The following is a 15,757-nucleotide window of genomic DNA, read 5'->3' as shown; positions in this document are numbered from 1 at the left end:
GTCTCTTCCAACCCCCTTCATTTTATAGGAGAATGGCCTAGAGAATGTGCAGCTAGCTGGCACACGGGATAGAGTGCTGAGCCCGAGTCAGGAAGACTCAAGTTCAAATCTGGCCTCAGACACTTACTGGCCATGACCCTGGGCAAGTCACTTAGCCCCCATTGCCTAGTCCTTATCACTCTTCTGCCTTAGAACCAATACACAGTATTGATTCTAAGACAGAAGCTAAGAGTTTAAAAAAAAAAAAAAAACAACCTCCAAAAGAAGTCACAAAGAGTTGGACCCAAATGAAAATAAATAAACTGAAAGGTCTAGAGACATTAGCCACAGTCACAGAGAGTCTTGAGAATCAGGGTCGGAGCTGAACCTTGGCTTTCTGACTCAGAGCTGCCATTTTCATAGGTTGCATCCCTACCACCTCCTTCAGAGGGAAAGACTAGGTTTAGAGGTGGTCTGTGGTTCCCTTAGTTTGTGGGAACTCTTACTATGGGAGGTAGACACCCAGATTCTTTGCCTGGGATCCATGGATAGATTTCAGAGCAGTCCATGGATTTGGATGAGAAAAAAGAAAAATTAATTATGTTTCTATTCTCATCTCTAACTGAAATTTAGCATTTCCTTCCATTATGGTGTTTTTTAAACATTATTCTAAGAAAGAGTCTATAGGTTTCACCATATTTTCAAAGGAGCCCATGAAAACAAAAACTATTCCACCCTTATTTCAGAGAATTACCCAGAATACTAAAAAGTGAAGTGGCTGTCCCAGAGACACACAGCCAGTGAGGCAGAGGGAGGATTTGAACTCATGTCTTCCTGGCTTCAATGCCAATTTTACCATGTTGCCCCAATGGGAAAGACAGAGGTAATAATAATATGACAACAACAACAACAAGAGCTTATCTTCCTCTCTATAAATTGAAGGTTTATAGAGTGCTTTTTCTTACCATAAATAACCCAATGAAATAGATAGAATATGTTTTGTTATTATTGCTGAGAATCAGCATATTTGAATGGATTGACTCAGAACAGGGTCAGAAGACCTGGGTTCAAATTCTGCCTTGAGTCCTCATGGATTGTATCACCCCAGGCAGGTCACTTTACTTCATCACCTCAATTTCCTCACCTATAAAATGGTGGCAAAGATGATACTTCAGTCCCTGCCTTACAGGGTTATTGTGACAGAATAGCCAGGTGGTGCTAAGTGGAATCAGGTGGATAGAGAGCCGGCTCAAATCCAGCCTCAAACACTGAGCTGTGTGACCCTGGACAACTCACTGTACCCTGTTGACCTCAGTTTCCTCATCTGTCAAATGATCTGGAGAAAGAAATGTCCTACTAGCTGTGTGAGCCTGGTCAAGTCACTTAACCCTGTTTTCCTAGCAGCTAAGAGTTGTTACTAAGACAGATGGTAAGGGGTTTTTTCTGTTGTCGTTTTTTCCCAATCCCTATTCTCAAGGAGCTCATCTGGCATTGGATTGGAAATAAAACAGTGATGGAGATTTAGCTCTGCCTCTGTCCCTTCACCTGCTTGGGCCTCAGTTTCCTCCACTAGACAAGGTGCCTTCTGAGTTCCTTTGAAGTCTAAATGCAGAGGTCCTAGAAAACAATCAAAAAAACACAAGCCAATAAGTCTCCCTGCTCAAAGACTCGTATCATCCCCGTGAGTGACTTTCCTCTTTGAGAATCATAGAATCCCCAAATCTGAGAAGATGCCTCAGCAGCCATGACCTCTGGGACGAATGATTCCCCCATCCTTTGCCCGAAGACCTCTAAAGAGGTAGAAGCCACTGAGCTTCTTCACACATTCACGCCAGTTGGCTTGTTACCATCCTTTGAATCATTCTCCCTCATTATTAGGAAATTTTCCCCCAAACCCAGGATATATCTGCTTCTTCTCACTCCACGTCCATTGCAGGTCAACAGAACGAGTCCAGTCCCTGACCTTTGTCGAGCTCCATCAAGATTAGTGGATTGAATATGGGAGGGTTCCTCAAGATGAGGCTGGAATGAATGGGGGACGATGTGTTCAGGTTGTCTCTAGAAAAGAGAACAAACCCTGTGTGCTGGCCCTGAGTCAGAGCCAAGGTCAAGGCAGGAAGCTCTTGGATTGAGGTGGGATCCCCTCGTGCCCACTCCACAAAAAAGGACTTTGGTAACTTTGAGGTGGTATCTCTTAGCCTTCCCACCTCCTATCCCACAATGGGGATTGAATTTCCCCAGGAGAGCCCCACTCCCATTCCCAGAGGATAGGGAGCTGGTGACTCTGGGCTACTGATTGGTTTCTCTTCCCCATCTTGAAACCCAAGCTCCCTCGATCAAGCTATTTGCCTGCCGTGACAGCTGAGAGCGAGTGGGTTTTAAAGCTCTGAATGGGCCATTTTAGTTTCAAGTCCAGATGCATTTTTATGTCCGCCTGGAAAAAATGTGGGGCCTCTGCTGGCAGCCAGAAGAGTTTTTAAAATTAAAAAAAGGAAAGAAAGAAAAAAGTTTGCCGCACCTGTCCCTTCTAGAAGAAACACAAGGGAAAAGTGTTGCTTTAACCCAGTTATTTGACTACTTTTTAAAAGGAACAGGCCTGCCTAGCTTCTCCTTCTTGTCTCCTGAGCATCCACCAAGAAACAGTGTGAGGTCATGGGAAGAACTCTAAATGCTTAATCAGAAAGGGGGAGACCTGGGCTCAAATCCCACATCTACTACTCATCAGCTGTGTGACTCAGAACAAGTCATTTTATCAGTCAATTGGCATACCTTTATTATGCTTTTCCTGGCTGATGCAGTAGATAGGGCCCTAGTTCTAGAGTCAGGAAGAAATCAGTTCAAACTGGCCCGTTTACTAGCTGTGTGGTCCTAGACAGGTCATTTCACCTCCTGCTCCACAAGGTTATTGTGAGTATCAAATGAGATAATCATGTGTAAAGGACTTAGCACAGGGCCTGGCACTTAGATGCCAACCATCCCTTTAATAATAAGTTCTCTAATTGTACCAAAAATGAAACTTGAGTTCACTGGGCTTCTAATATGTGGATTTTCATTCTCTTCCCTTTTTAGAAAATTGGGACAATATTTGTCCTCATTTACCAGCCCTGCAGTGCCTCTCCTGTTCTCTGATTTTAAAAATATCTCTAAAAGTAGTTCAGTAGTTACATTTGCTAGTTGTTTTCCTCTCCTCCCGCCCAGTATCGGAGGATACAATTCATTTGGGCAATGAATACATCTAAAGTGCCTTCAGAGCCTCTTGCTCACTCCTTTCTGAGATGTGGGTTATCAGATCCTTATTGGTGATCTTTAATCTGTTTTTTCCAGCCCAAAAATCCTTCTCCTTAGCACAAATGGCCTAGCCAAATAAAAATTGTTCAGCTCTTTCCTCTCTGTCATCATTTATGTCTTCCCACCAACCCAAAGTGGTGGCCAAATCGCTTCTTGGATCCTCCTCTTTTCACTATTAACAGCCTTAAAAACCAAGAAACAAACATTTGTTGTAAAGCTGGGATTTCTTTAACAACCCCTACCCATTCTTAAAGGATGAATTTACCATTAAAGCATGCAGGAAAGTATTACCTTCTCTACTTTTGAAGGAAAGAGAGCCTTCAGTCTATGTCAACTTAAACATCACTGATGATGTTTCTTACTTTGTTCCTGATTTGTAACCTGTTTCCTAGACTCTTCATCCATTTCTTCTTTCTGTCCTGGTGGTCTATGTTGTACTTTGATGGTACCGCCTCCACTAATGTTTTTCTAAATGTTTTACCTACCTTGACCTTGGTTTTCTCATTTACAAAATGAGATATAACAATTGTACCACTTTATTCAGAACTGCATAGTAAACCTTCAAATATAACAGAAATGCCAGCTACCACAGTCACATCTCTCAGATTAACCATTGGTTGTCTGGCCATACTGCAGTGTCCCCAAGAGCCTCTGCTCTAGGCAATCTGTTTCAATGGGTAGAACTCTAGATGTGGAATAAGGAATCCTCTCTTCAGATCCCTGCAGCAATTGGGACCTTTAGCAAGTCATTTCCCTCTATTAGCCTCCCTTTCCTCAACTTTAAAATTGTTAAACTAGGTGACTCCTGAGGTCCTTTATCTGTGATCTTACAGCCTCATTTTGCCTCCTACTCACTTGATAACCTAGGATAAATCTCTTTTTTCTCCTCCATACCTCAGTTTCCCCTCTAACCAGTGGCTACTTGAGCCAGGTAGTGGGTTGATGAGTGAGGACTCCACACCTACTCACCAGTGCTCATGCTTTAATCTAGCCCACCTCTCTTCCTTCCTGCTTGTCTCCTGTCTACTCTTATTCATATCCTCAGGCCCCTTTCCATCTCAATTTCTTATAATCAAGCTCCTCCCTTTACATTGAGCCCCATGAGCCCTCTTCCTAAATCTTTCATGGCCATTGCTTCTTAGGATCGCCTAGGTAGGGCCATGATTGCTAAGCTTTTTGAAGGGCACAAGGAACCCTCATGAACATAAAAAAAAAAAAAAACTTAGGGACAATCTACATGGTAATAATTGTGTTATTAATATTCTATATATTGAAAAACTTCATTATGACAAAAACTCCTGGTAGTATTCAGAAACTCTGTTCTCTCTTCCTCAGGATTATTCAAAATTCCCTGCATGTTTCATACCTCCAACAGGATTTAAGTGCCAAGGCCTATCTCTTTAGTTTTATCTCCGGGTCCCCAATGCTGAGTGCCTGACAAATACCAGGCATCAGAGTCTGGTTACTGACAAGAATGGTAGAGAGAGAGTATAGGCTTTGGAGCCCAAGAATTCCTTTGCAGGACTGCCTCTGACACTTGCTTTCACACCCTGGCCCACTTGACATTTCTTAGTCCTCCGTTCTCCTTCTGCAAAATGATTGGGTTAGAACAGATGGCCCTTTCCAGGTCTAGCCCCATGATTCTAAGAGGCAAGATTTGTTTGTTAAAAGAGCTCAACCCTGGAAGTCAGGGGCCAATCCTTGGACAATCCTCTTTGCCATCTCCGCCTCAGTTTCCCATTTGAAAAATGGGAGGTAGCAGCCTCCATTCACTCAGTTTCCCTTGGACTTTTTGGGATGAGACACTTTGAGCCCCTCAGAAGGAAAAGACTTCCTAAAAATGGCAGTTGTCCATGTTGCAGGGGAACACTTAAGCACAGGTCATGCTCTCTCCTGCAGCCTGCACAGTGCTCAGCTGCCCAATGCAGCCTCGCAGCCCTTCCCCAGCAGAAGAAGAGCTGAGCTAATGGGGTCACCCTCCGTGGCTGGGATTTTAACATGGAAAATAAGGTGATTGCTTTCGAGCAGGCACCAATTACAGGCCTGGACTGTGGATATATTGACTGGTCAATCAGTCACTTGCAGTTCTCTCTGTAGGAACATAAGCAGCTAATTAAATAGATAGGCCCAACCATTCCCCAAACCCTCCTTGGAGATCCGATGTCATGAGAGCAGGAACTCATGGCGGGCACTTTGCGGAGCTTTCCGCGGCATCGAATGAAGGTGGAAGCAGCGTGGGGAGGGGAGAGTCAATGGGGAGATGATGGCTTTGCCCTAACACAGTTTTCTCCTGTCCCCTGTTACAGAGGGCTTTCAATGCCCTGTGCCACAGCACCCATTTGTACGGCAGAAGACTGGTCCTCGAATGGGCAGACACAGAGGAGACGGTCCAGGCCCTGAGACGGAAGACAGCTCAGCATTTCCACGGTAAGCCTTTGGGGGTCCTCTTGTGCTGGCTACCTCCCTGGCCTTGGAGAAGTCAGTCATTTCTCAATGAAACAGAGATCCCAGGACTGACCAGTCTCCCTCCCAGGATTCTTGCAAGAACCAGATGGTACAGTGGCTAAGGCAGGCTCCAAGGCACCTTAGAAACACAAGAGGGCCTGAGGAGGATAGAGTAGAGGCTGGAGTCAGGAAGGCCTGAGTTCAAATTCATCCTCAGAAATTTACTAGCTGCGTGACCCTGGGCAAGTCACCTCACTTCTGACTGCCTTGGTTTTCTCATCTAATCAGTGGGGATAATAACAGTAGCTCCCTCCCTGGACCCGGCGTATAAGTGCTCTGAGCTCATGATGACGGTGACAAAAATGAAATAATGTGTTCCCCCAGGAAGCTTACATTCTGTCTCTGCTCCGTGTCTCACGCTGTGTACTTGCGACCTGACATCCATCAGGGCCAGAAAGGGACGGGCAGGAGGGGTGGAGATGGGCCTACCGTGGGGAAACCGGAGATCTTGGGAGAGGTCGGGTGCCGGAGAGCAGACAGGCCATGAGGACTTGCCCCGGCACTTCCTCACTTGGGTTCTGAGCCTTCTGAACCTCGGGTCCTCCTCTTTAAAGTGGGCGCTGCTCCTCGCACCATCCACCTTGGCAGGCTTGTGTCAGCACCCAGGAGTCATTCTGGCCGGGCAGGGCCGGGCAGCTCCGGACAGTGGCGCAACCTTGGGCTCACAAGTGCTGGGCACAAGAGCGCCACTCCCCCGGAGACCCGGGGCACAAGAGCGCCGCTCCCCCGGAGCTTCAGGGCAGAAGCAACGGCTCAGGGGGAACAGAGGGCTTGGCGGTCTCCCTCCCCACGCCGGAGCTCAGGACGAGGGCTTCCTTTTATTGACAGCCATTGACAGGCTCACATGCAGTCGTTGGCAAATATTTGTGTAAGGGACGGTCCCCGGAGCGGAGGTGTGGGCTCCGGATCGATGGCGCTTCCCGCTGCCCCCTTGGTGGACCTCCACACCGGCCGAGAAAAGCCCATCTAAGCAGTTCTGGCAGGTCTGGAGATCCAGGCCCTTCGATAAATTGAACACAGAAATGGGATTGTTGCCTAAACCCAGAGGAATATCTCCCGGGTGAGCATTTCTGTGAGACTGTTGCCCTTCCGCAGCCTTCGAGGAGCTCAGAGACAAAGGCCCGGCCGCCGGCAACCAAGCAGCCTTTCCTCTCATCTGGCATCACCCAGAAGCCTGTGCTCTCGCCTGGCCTTCACTCAGACCTTTATGTAGCGGACGGGCCCTGATCTCGGAGCTGGGAGGTCCTCACTGCAAACCCCGCCGCAGAGACTTACTGGCCACGGACCGGACAGGCAGTCCAGCTTCTCTCGACCTCCTCCTGGAGTCATTAGAATCAGCGGCCTGCAGAGGCCCTGCCGGTTCTTGAATGGAAGCAGCGATGTGGTTGAAGGAACACTAGAGAGCCTGGGTTCAAATCTTGACTCTGCTTCCTAGTCCCTGGGTGACCTTGGGCTGGTCCCTGCTTGTCCCTTGATCTTCATTTCCTCCTCCATAAGATGCAGGTTCTTCCCCACCTTTGTGAATCTTTAAAGATTGTGAACTTCAGTATTAACTGTGGAGAGTTTGGCGGTGCAGTGGGTAGAGGACCAGGCTTGGAGTCAGGAAGACCAAGTTCAGAGCCAGCCTCGGATATTTACTCACCGTGTGGCCCTGCACAAGTCACTCCACCCTGCCTGCCACCGTTTCCTCCTCCGTAAAGTGAACCAGAACAGGAAATGGCCAAAGAAAGCTCCAAATGGGCTCACAAAGAGTTGGGCCCGACTGAACAAGGGAACACAAAGTTCCTGATGGGAGGAGAACCTCGGGGAGCCTCAGAGGGGCAGCCTTGTGCGAGGAGGGAATGTGCCGCCGGCCCCATCTCCGCTCTTCTGTAGCTCCCAAGTGGCGTTCAGGCACGGAATGAGCAGAGAAAACGTGACCCGCGACAAGTCACCGCCAGTGTCGCCCCCGGAAGGAAGAAGCCCTTCCTCGTGCCTGGGCAGGGCTGGCCAGTCACCCTTGAAGGAGGGCGGCCGCCAGCTGTCTTAGCCTGAGAAGCAGCCCCAGAACTGGCTGGGGAGGGCGGCCAGGCCAGTGCCTTCTGGCGGGTGCTCCATCGGGCCTGGAGTCTGAAGGGCCAGGTTTGAGTCTCGGGCAAGGCCGATGCTCCCTAGGCCAGGCCACCGCGACCCCGTCCCTCGGAGCCTCTGCAGTCCAGCATGACTGGACGACCGATTTCCTGGAGCCGGACCCAAGCCCTCCTGAGACGCGGATTCTGCTTCGGGCAACAGATATGATTGTTTACGTACTGAGTGCAGGCCCTGAAGCCGGCCAGGTCAGGGGGCAAAGGGGAGGCGTGGATTGCAAGACTGTTTTTTGCTTCAGAAGAGATTGTGGGGGCAGCTGGGTGCCTCAGTGGCCTAGAGATGGATGTCCTGGGTTCAAATCTGGCCTCTAGCTGTGTGACCCTGGGCAAGGCTCCTAAGCCCCCATTGCTCAGTCCCCGCTCCTCTTCTGCTTTGGAACCAATACACAGCATTTATCCTGAGGTGGGAGGGAGGGAGGGAGCTAGTTAGTGTCTGATGGGGGATTTGAACCCACATCTTCCTGACTCAGAGCCCTGAGCCCGAGAGGGCTCCAGAAAAGGGCAGAGCAGGCCTCAACCTGGGAGCAGAGCAGCCTCCCCGGCCGAGCTTGTGAAGGCCAGAAAAGGACACGTGAAAATCTTGGCCTTAAAGAGGCTAGTCATGAATTCTCCTCTGAGGGAGGCTGCGTGTGTCCTGTTTGATAACAATTGAGCGTCCCTAACGTGGGGGCTCCCAGGGCAGCCGGAGGGCCTGTGGCAGGGCCATGAGGGAGAGACCCCCCCAGGAAGTGCCGCCTCAGCCAGGCCTCCTCATCCCGCCGCTTAGCTGGGCGCCTTCAGGAAGGGTTCTGGCTCCGTGTGCCCGTGCTTTGTTCTTGCTGTCCTCGGAGCGCGAGAAGCCCCTCCCTTCTCGGCCTTCTCCTTCGCCTTCTTGGTCCTGGCCGGCAGCTCTAAGCACCGGCCGCACTCCATGTTCCCTTTTCCTCTCCCAACGTGCCCGATGGGGACAGGGATCGCTGAGAGCGTGGCTCGGCCTCCTGTTCCGGCTGTGGGGGCCGGCCCTCCGCTCTCTACAGAGCCTCGGAGCAGGAGGGATTGGGCCGGGGTGTCCAGGAAAGGCCCGGCATCGGGTCATGGGCCCGGGTCCGAGGGTCACAGGTTAGGCCGGGGAGGGAGTCCGAGGTCCCTAAGATAAGTGACTCCCTCGAGGTCACTCGGGCACCGGGAGCATCACCTGGCAATGGCGGGACTGGCCCTCGGCAAGTCTTCCTGGGCCCGATTCAGTTCTGTTTGCCAAATATTTCTCCAGCACCTGCTGTGTGCAGAGCGGACGCGCTGACCCCGCCGTCTCTCCCGCTCTGCCCGGGGTGGCCTTTATCCACGTGTTTCTCTGATTCTGTGGCCGGGGCCGAGCCGAGCCTTTACCTGCAGGTCGGGGGTCGGGGGGTTCCCAGAGCTCTCTCAGGCCTGCGCGCAGCCCCTCACTCAGAGCCCAACTGTTTTCTCCCTCCCACGAGCTGCTTTTGGATCCCGAGACAGGCACAGGGATGCAACGTCATCATGGGGTGTCCAGGGGCCCCGAGGGGCTGCCTTTTCCACAGAGGTACGGAATCATGGGGTGTCCTAGAAGAACACTGGACTCAGGGTTGGCAGACCTGGATTCAAATTCTGTCTCTGCTGCCTGAAGAAGTCCCATTCTTCTCCTCCATTTCTTCTTCCTCTGGGCCTCCGCTCCCTAATAATGGGGGGTTCTACTAGACAACCTCTCTGGTTCCTCTTCTGGCTACTTGGCTTAGGGAATAGAGAACACTGAGCTTGGAAAGAAGACCCAAGTGTGACCCTGGGCAAATTGCTTAACCTGTTTGCCTCCGTTTCCTCATCTGTGAAATGGGGATAATAATAACACATACTTCCCAAGGTTGCTGTGAGGATCAAGTGTGCTCTCCCTATTTCCCTATTTGTCATGTGAAAAAAGACACATATCACACATTCAAGAAAAAGCTCATGAAGGAAATTAAGTGAAAAATGGAAAGTTCCCTATTATTGTTATTATTAATAATAGTCCATGCTGGTGAGAGGTAAGGCCTTTCCTCCAGTCAGCCTTCCGCATCTTCCTCTTTGTCATCGTCTTCTTTCCCTCCTCCAAGGACAGTAAGACTTCTCAAAGAAGTCTCAGTGCCCCAGCTGTGAGGGAGAAGTGGCTCTGCTGGGCCACTGGAGGGGAGGGGGGAGCCAAGACAGGAGAGAAAGAAACTGACAGACAGAGGCAGAGAGAGAAATAGAGAGACAGACAGAGAGGCACAGACAGACAGACAGACAGGCCCAGACCCCTTCTTCCCGAGCATATTACCCTGCAGTCGGGTCACGGTGGCCAGAAGCTCCCTGATCTCATAAGCGTAGCCGGAGGACGGAGGGGGCAGAGGGAATCCAGCGTCCCCAGCCAGAGAGTTCGGGGCCATCGTTTTCCTTTGGGCACGAGCAGAGCTGCCCGGCTCCGAGTTCTCTCCCTGGAGTCTGGGCGGCTGTTTCTTGCCTTTTCCTTCCTGGGCCTAGTGCTGACACAAGCCTCACATGCCCAGTGACTGCCAGGAGGGTCAGGTACAGCGGGGGGTTGGATTCTCACCCAGAGCCCACTCAGGGCCAGAACTTGTGAAGGCAGTTCAGTTCCTGGAACCTTAGAGGCCGGGAAGGCCGCCTTGTTCATTTTTTTCAGATGAGGAAGCCGGGGCTGAGAGGGCTTCAGTAAAAGTCTTGGCTGGCTTGTGAAGCTAGTAGGTATCCAAGGCAGGATTTGAGCTCAGGTCTTCCTGACTAATCCAACACCATGTCGGCTCCTCCACATTTCCTCCCCAGTTCAGCAGGCATTACCCTGTGCCGGGCCCTATGAAAGGGGCTGCAGATACACAGAGGGAAGCCCTTGGGATTCAGCCTATGGAAGCGCAGGTTTCACCAGGTCGTCCCCACCCAACCTCCCCATAACCTGCAGTGGCTCCTGATCGCATCCACAATCAAATAGACACTCCTCTGGCACTCAAAGCCCTTGGTAAGCTGACCTCCACTCACACACTTGCAGCCTTCTTCTTCCTTAGGCCCCATCACCCCTGCATCCCCTGCATCCCAGTGGTTCCTCATCAGTAAATAAACATTTTTTTTTTAAAGCCTTACCTTCCATCTTAGTATACAGTGGATTAAAGAGCCAGGCCTGGAGACAGAAGGTCCTAGGTTCAAATTTGGCCTCAGACACTTTTGAGCTCTGTGGCCCTTGGCAAGACACTTAACCCCCATTGCCTAGCTCTCACCACCTTGGAACCAATACACAGCACTGATTCTAAGACAGAAGATAAGGGATTTTTTTTTCCCTCCACCTCCTGCCTGGGTCTCTTCACTGGCTGGTCTCCAGGCCTGAAATGTTCTCCCTCATCTCAGCCTCTGGCTTCTTTCAAATCCCAGCTAAAATGCCACCTTCTACAAGAAGCCCTTCCCAATGCCCTTTAGTGCTGGTACCTTCCCCCTGTGGGTCACGTCCTGTTTATTCTGCCTGCTTCGTGTTTGGGCATCATTGTTTGCATCTTCTGGGCTCCTTGAGAGCAGGGCCTGTCTTTTGCCTTTTTCTGTTTCCCCAATACTCAGCCCATTCCCTAGCATGTAGTAGGTGCTTAATAAATGTTTCATTATTCCTATTTATTTCTGTGTTACCCCGGACAAGTCACTTAAACCCCAGTTGCCCTGCCCTTGCCATTCTTCTTAGAATTCCCTTAGAATTGATACTAAAATGGAAAGTAAAGCTTTTAAAAAATAAAATAAATGTTTATTTACTGACCAGTAAATAAATGGAGCAACAGTGGGTCAACAGATAATCAGAGACCCTACATTTGAAGGGAATCTTGCAGTTGCCACCTCAGTGATCTTACCTCTCGGGTAGCCCCTCTGGGCCTCAGTTCCCTTCTCTGTAAAATGAGGGAATTAGAAAAAGTCTCGGGTCCCTTCCCTTTTGTGTGCTTTGACCCACTGAAGCAGTCAATCTGGAGATACCCATAGATGCCTTCTCAGAATTAATGCCGAAAAGAAAATATATAGATTACAAAGGAAACTATTAAAATAAGTTACCAAAACTTTTTAAAAACAAGGATCCAGGTTAAGAATCCCTGGACTCCATTTCTTAGGTTCCTTCAAGCTCTAAATCTGCAATTCTCAGGGCACCCGGCGCCAGGGCATCCCACTCTTCCCATCCCTTCCTCCTTCTAACAGATCTTTTCTTGGTCCTGATCCTGAGCTGAGAATACCATCCGTAGCTTTAAAGTCATTGCTGGGCAAGTTCAAGCATGTCAGCCTCAGAATTTGTTATTTAAAATATCTTTCTGCCTGAACTCTTTCAAGCTGCCTAGAATCTTAAGACCCTCTTCACTTCTTCTGCTCACTGGCTTCTGTTTTTAATGGTTCCTTATGGTATTCCTTGAGCTTGAGCTGCCAGGACTCCAGGATTAGCCGCAGGTGAGGTGGCTGTTAGGTGAAGAGGGGCAGGAAGGAATCAGTGCCAACTGGAAAGGTTTCCTTGAGCTAGCCTTCCTATCCCTGGTGTTGCCCTCTGACCTTGAGTCCTAGAACACAGTAGCCATTGAAAAATAGGTTAAAGGGACAGAGAGGTGGCTCAGTGATTAGAGAGCCAGGCCTGGAGTTGGGAGGTCCTGGCTTCAAATCTGGCCTCAGACACTCCAAGCTGTGTGACCCTGGGCAAGTCCCTTAACTCCAATTGCCTAGCCGTTCCTACTCTCCCACCTCAGAACTGAAACTTAGTATTGGTTCTAAGACGGAAGATAAGGATTTTTTTAGAAAAGAAAGAATACTAGGTTGAGGATCACAGAGGGTAGAGTCGAGGAGTAAGTATGGTAGATATGTGAGCACAGTAAAGAGAGTGGGCACAGAGGATGTCATCAGAGCAATGGCTGGTCCAAAAAGATGGATCACCCTGTGAGGGGGAAGACTATCCGGCAGATGCTCCACATGCCCCACCAGTGTCCTCAGGACATCAGGAGAAGTCGTGGGGGGCTCCCCCTCAGCCTCGGCTGGCACCCCTCTAGCAGACATGGGTGAGAGTCTCGCCCGCTGCTCAGGCACAGATGGAGGGCATGCCCACCTTGCTTATCCCTGGTCCACTGGGGCTTTGGAGGTGCTGAAATGCATGTCTCCTCCTGCTCAGAAGTGTTTCTCCCCCAGACTCAGTGGGCAGTGCCAAGGGAAGAAGATGGATTGGGCCAGGCGCCATGACGCCTGTGCACCCACACCCGCAGTCCCCTCGCCAGCGCAGTTGGCAGAGGCAGAAGTGGAAAAGGAAGCTCGAGTAGCTGGGCTCTTTGGGGTGCAGACAGGCAGCCACAGGGCAAGAGAGAGCCTTGGTCGGAGGTGACCGAGCTTATGAGAGGTGCTCAGGGCTCACGCCGGCAGCCTTTCTCTCCGTCTCCATCCTCTCTTTCCGGCCCATCTCCCATCCCCCTGCCCCTCTGCCTCATTGAGTAGTGTTTGGAAATATTTCCAAGTGATTCAGTAATATCCTGCACACTCTCCCGCTCTCCCGGGAGTTTCTGTCCGTGCAGGGAAGGTACTTGCTCCCAATCCCGCTAAATTACTATTGACTTGTGTTCTCTGCGCTCCACAAACATTTCACTCAGCCATCACCGGCAGGGCCAGCAATCCCCTGCTAGGGGTAACGTGGGAAGCCAGCTGCGCGGGGCCATTTTTCCTACTCTTCCCCATCGATCAAAGAATTAAAGTGGCAGACGGAGAATTTCAGATGGACTTAGGAGAGAAGGGAGTGAGTTGGGATTGGAGGAAGCCTCAGGGACCTGGGGACAGGGGGTTAGGAGGAAGGGTAGGGAAGAGCGAAACTTCCCTGTGGGGTGGGAGAGTATGGCGAAGGGGGGACTGTGTCCTCTCTGCCCAAAGCAGGCTAGCAAAATGCTGCGTCTCCTCCAGCACCAAATGGGGACCCACCACAGACACACAGACTCAAACACACACAGCCAGAGCACTTTTCTGGGTGGTTTGGGCCTCCTAGTCAAACCAAATTTTGCAAATTTTAGAAAGGGAGAGGGACATTGGGGGTAGCTTACCTTACTATCTCCAGTTGTTTAGGGGGGTCGCCTTTCCCAAGAAATGCCCCAAATCCCCAGTTCTTGGATTTTGCTTCTTTTCCTCCTAACAGCCAAACTTTCCTTGTGCATGATCTTTGACTTCCGCTTTCCGTAGATTTATTTTTGCATTCATTCATCCAGGTCATTCTCCCCCCCGCCCAAGGTACCCCATCCCTATCTCCCATCATGACACCTTCCTCTTAGTTCCTAACCAGAACTGACATATGTAGTTCCTTGTCCCTGGAGTCAAGTGCCAAGTTCAAATGCCACTTCTGATACCTACTAACTATGTGACTTTGAAGAAAAAGGACTCCCTGGGCCTCAGTTTCCTCATCTGTAAAATGACTAATAGTATTACTGATATGGCAGGAGTGTTATGACAGTGGGTGTAAAGCAGGCTGAAAAACTGGAAGGGGAATGGAAATGGAGCCACTTGCAAGCTCATTGATCTTGAAGGCCAACCCCTTCATTTCACAACTGAGGACATGAAACCAAAGCGCAGAGGCTCTTTTTTGTCCAAAGTTACATAGATAGGAAGGGTCAGAGATAGAATTCGAACACAGACCCTCTTGCTTCAGAGCCAGTGCAGTCTTTCCACTAGCATCAAAAAGGTGAGCCAGTATTGTGTCTCTCTCTGTCCTTCTCTGTGGAATGAGAGAGAGAGAAAGTAACTTCCAGGACTAGGGCATCCTCATCTCAAAACTCCAGCCCTAAGACTCCATTTACTTGACCTGCCGGAGCAGTAGATATAGGCAGCAAAGGGATATAGTCAATAAAGTAGGAGCACTGGAGAGTCTGGAAGGCCTGAGTTCATATCCTGCCTCACATACTAGCTCTTTGTCTCTGGGAAAGTCACTAAACCTTATTGGGTCTCAGTGACCCTCAATGTGTGTTTAAGCTCCGTGCTGAGCACTAGGGAGGCACATTTTAAAGCACAGGATTTAAAGTCCAAAAGACTCCAGTTGAATCCTGCCTCAGGTCACTTAGCCTCTTGAAGCCTCAGTTTCCCTGTTTGTAAAATGGAGATAAAAATAGCACCTGCTCCCCCCTTGCTGACTTTTTTGAAGTCCAAATGAATTAACACAAGTCAAGAGCTTTCTACCTGATATGAATGCTAATTAGTATTTTCATTCATTGAGGGGGAGGGTAACAAGTGGTCATTAGGGAAGGGCACGGGATGATGAGTGACCATTAGGGGACTAGATTGACATGACCCATCGAGGAACAGTGGCCGAGTTGATTTCATCCTGCTTCCAAAACCTGTGGGAGGTTGGAAGCTCAGCTGGCCCGCCACTTGGAGAGGTTGCCAAGATGATAGCTGGGAGCAGGAAATGAAATAACCATGTCTGTGGCCCACCTGGAATAGCAGGCTAGGCAGGACAGTCACCAAGCTGGACAAGCGGCCCTGGCACAAGAGGACCAGGGTGAAAGCAGTTAGAACTTTCCTGCTGAGGTGGCATCTGGCCCCAAAGACAAGCACAGGCAGTCCCTCCTTCTGGGTCCTCTGTCTAGAGGCCCAGCATGATCATAAGAGCCCCCTCCTCACAGAGGTCTTGGAACATTTTCAAAGATGAGGAAAGAGAAGGCCCAAGAAGATACCCAGGGGGGATGCAGGTAGCATCATCCCTGGCTCCGTGTCCCTAGAAGAAAGAACTCTTTATCCTATTTGAGCTGGAACTCAGTTTTTAAACCTTCCTAGCAAGGTCACTGTGGTTGATGGAAAAGACCACTGGCCTTGAAGTTAGGGGGGGGGGGGGGGGGGGGGGCGCTGGAGGAGACAGGACAGAGAAT

General features: G+C 50.1%; 1 protein-coding gene across 4 annotated transcripts in view; it reads left to right on the top strand.

Annotated features, from left to right (window-relative positions):
• The window catches only part of RBM19 (RNA binding motif protein 19), a 193,153-nt gene that overhangs the window by 129,591 nt on the left and 47,805 nt on the right, over positions 1-15,757 (top strand). For all 4 annotated transcript variants that reach the window (XM_044673707.1, XM_044673722.1, XM_044673715.1 and 1 more), the window contains exon 23: positions 5,574-5,694. In XM_044673707.1, the coding sequence (XP_044529642.1) occupies positions 5,574-5,694 (121 nt within the window). The remainder of the gene's footprint in view (positions 1-5,573; positions 5,695-15,757) is intronic.

This window comes from Gracilinanus agilis, chromosome 1 (genome assembly GCF_016433145.1).
Source record: "Gracilinanus agilis isolate LMUSP501 chromosome 1, AgileGrace, whole genome shotgun sequence".
NCBI classification, from domain to species: Eukaryota; Metazoa; Chordata; class Mammalia; order Didelphimorphia; family Didelphidae; genus Gracilinanus; species Gracilinanus agilis.
This window is presented reverse-complemented; position numbering and strand designations above follow the sequence as displayed.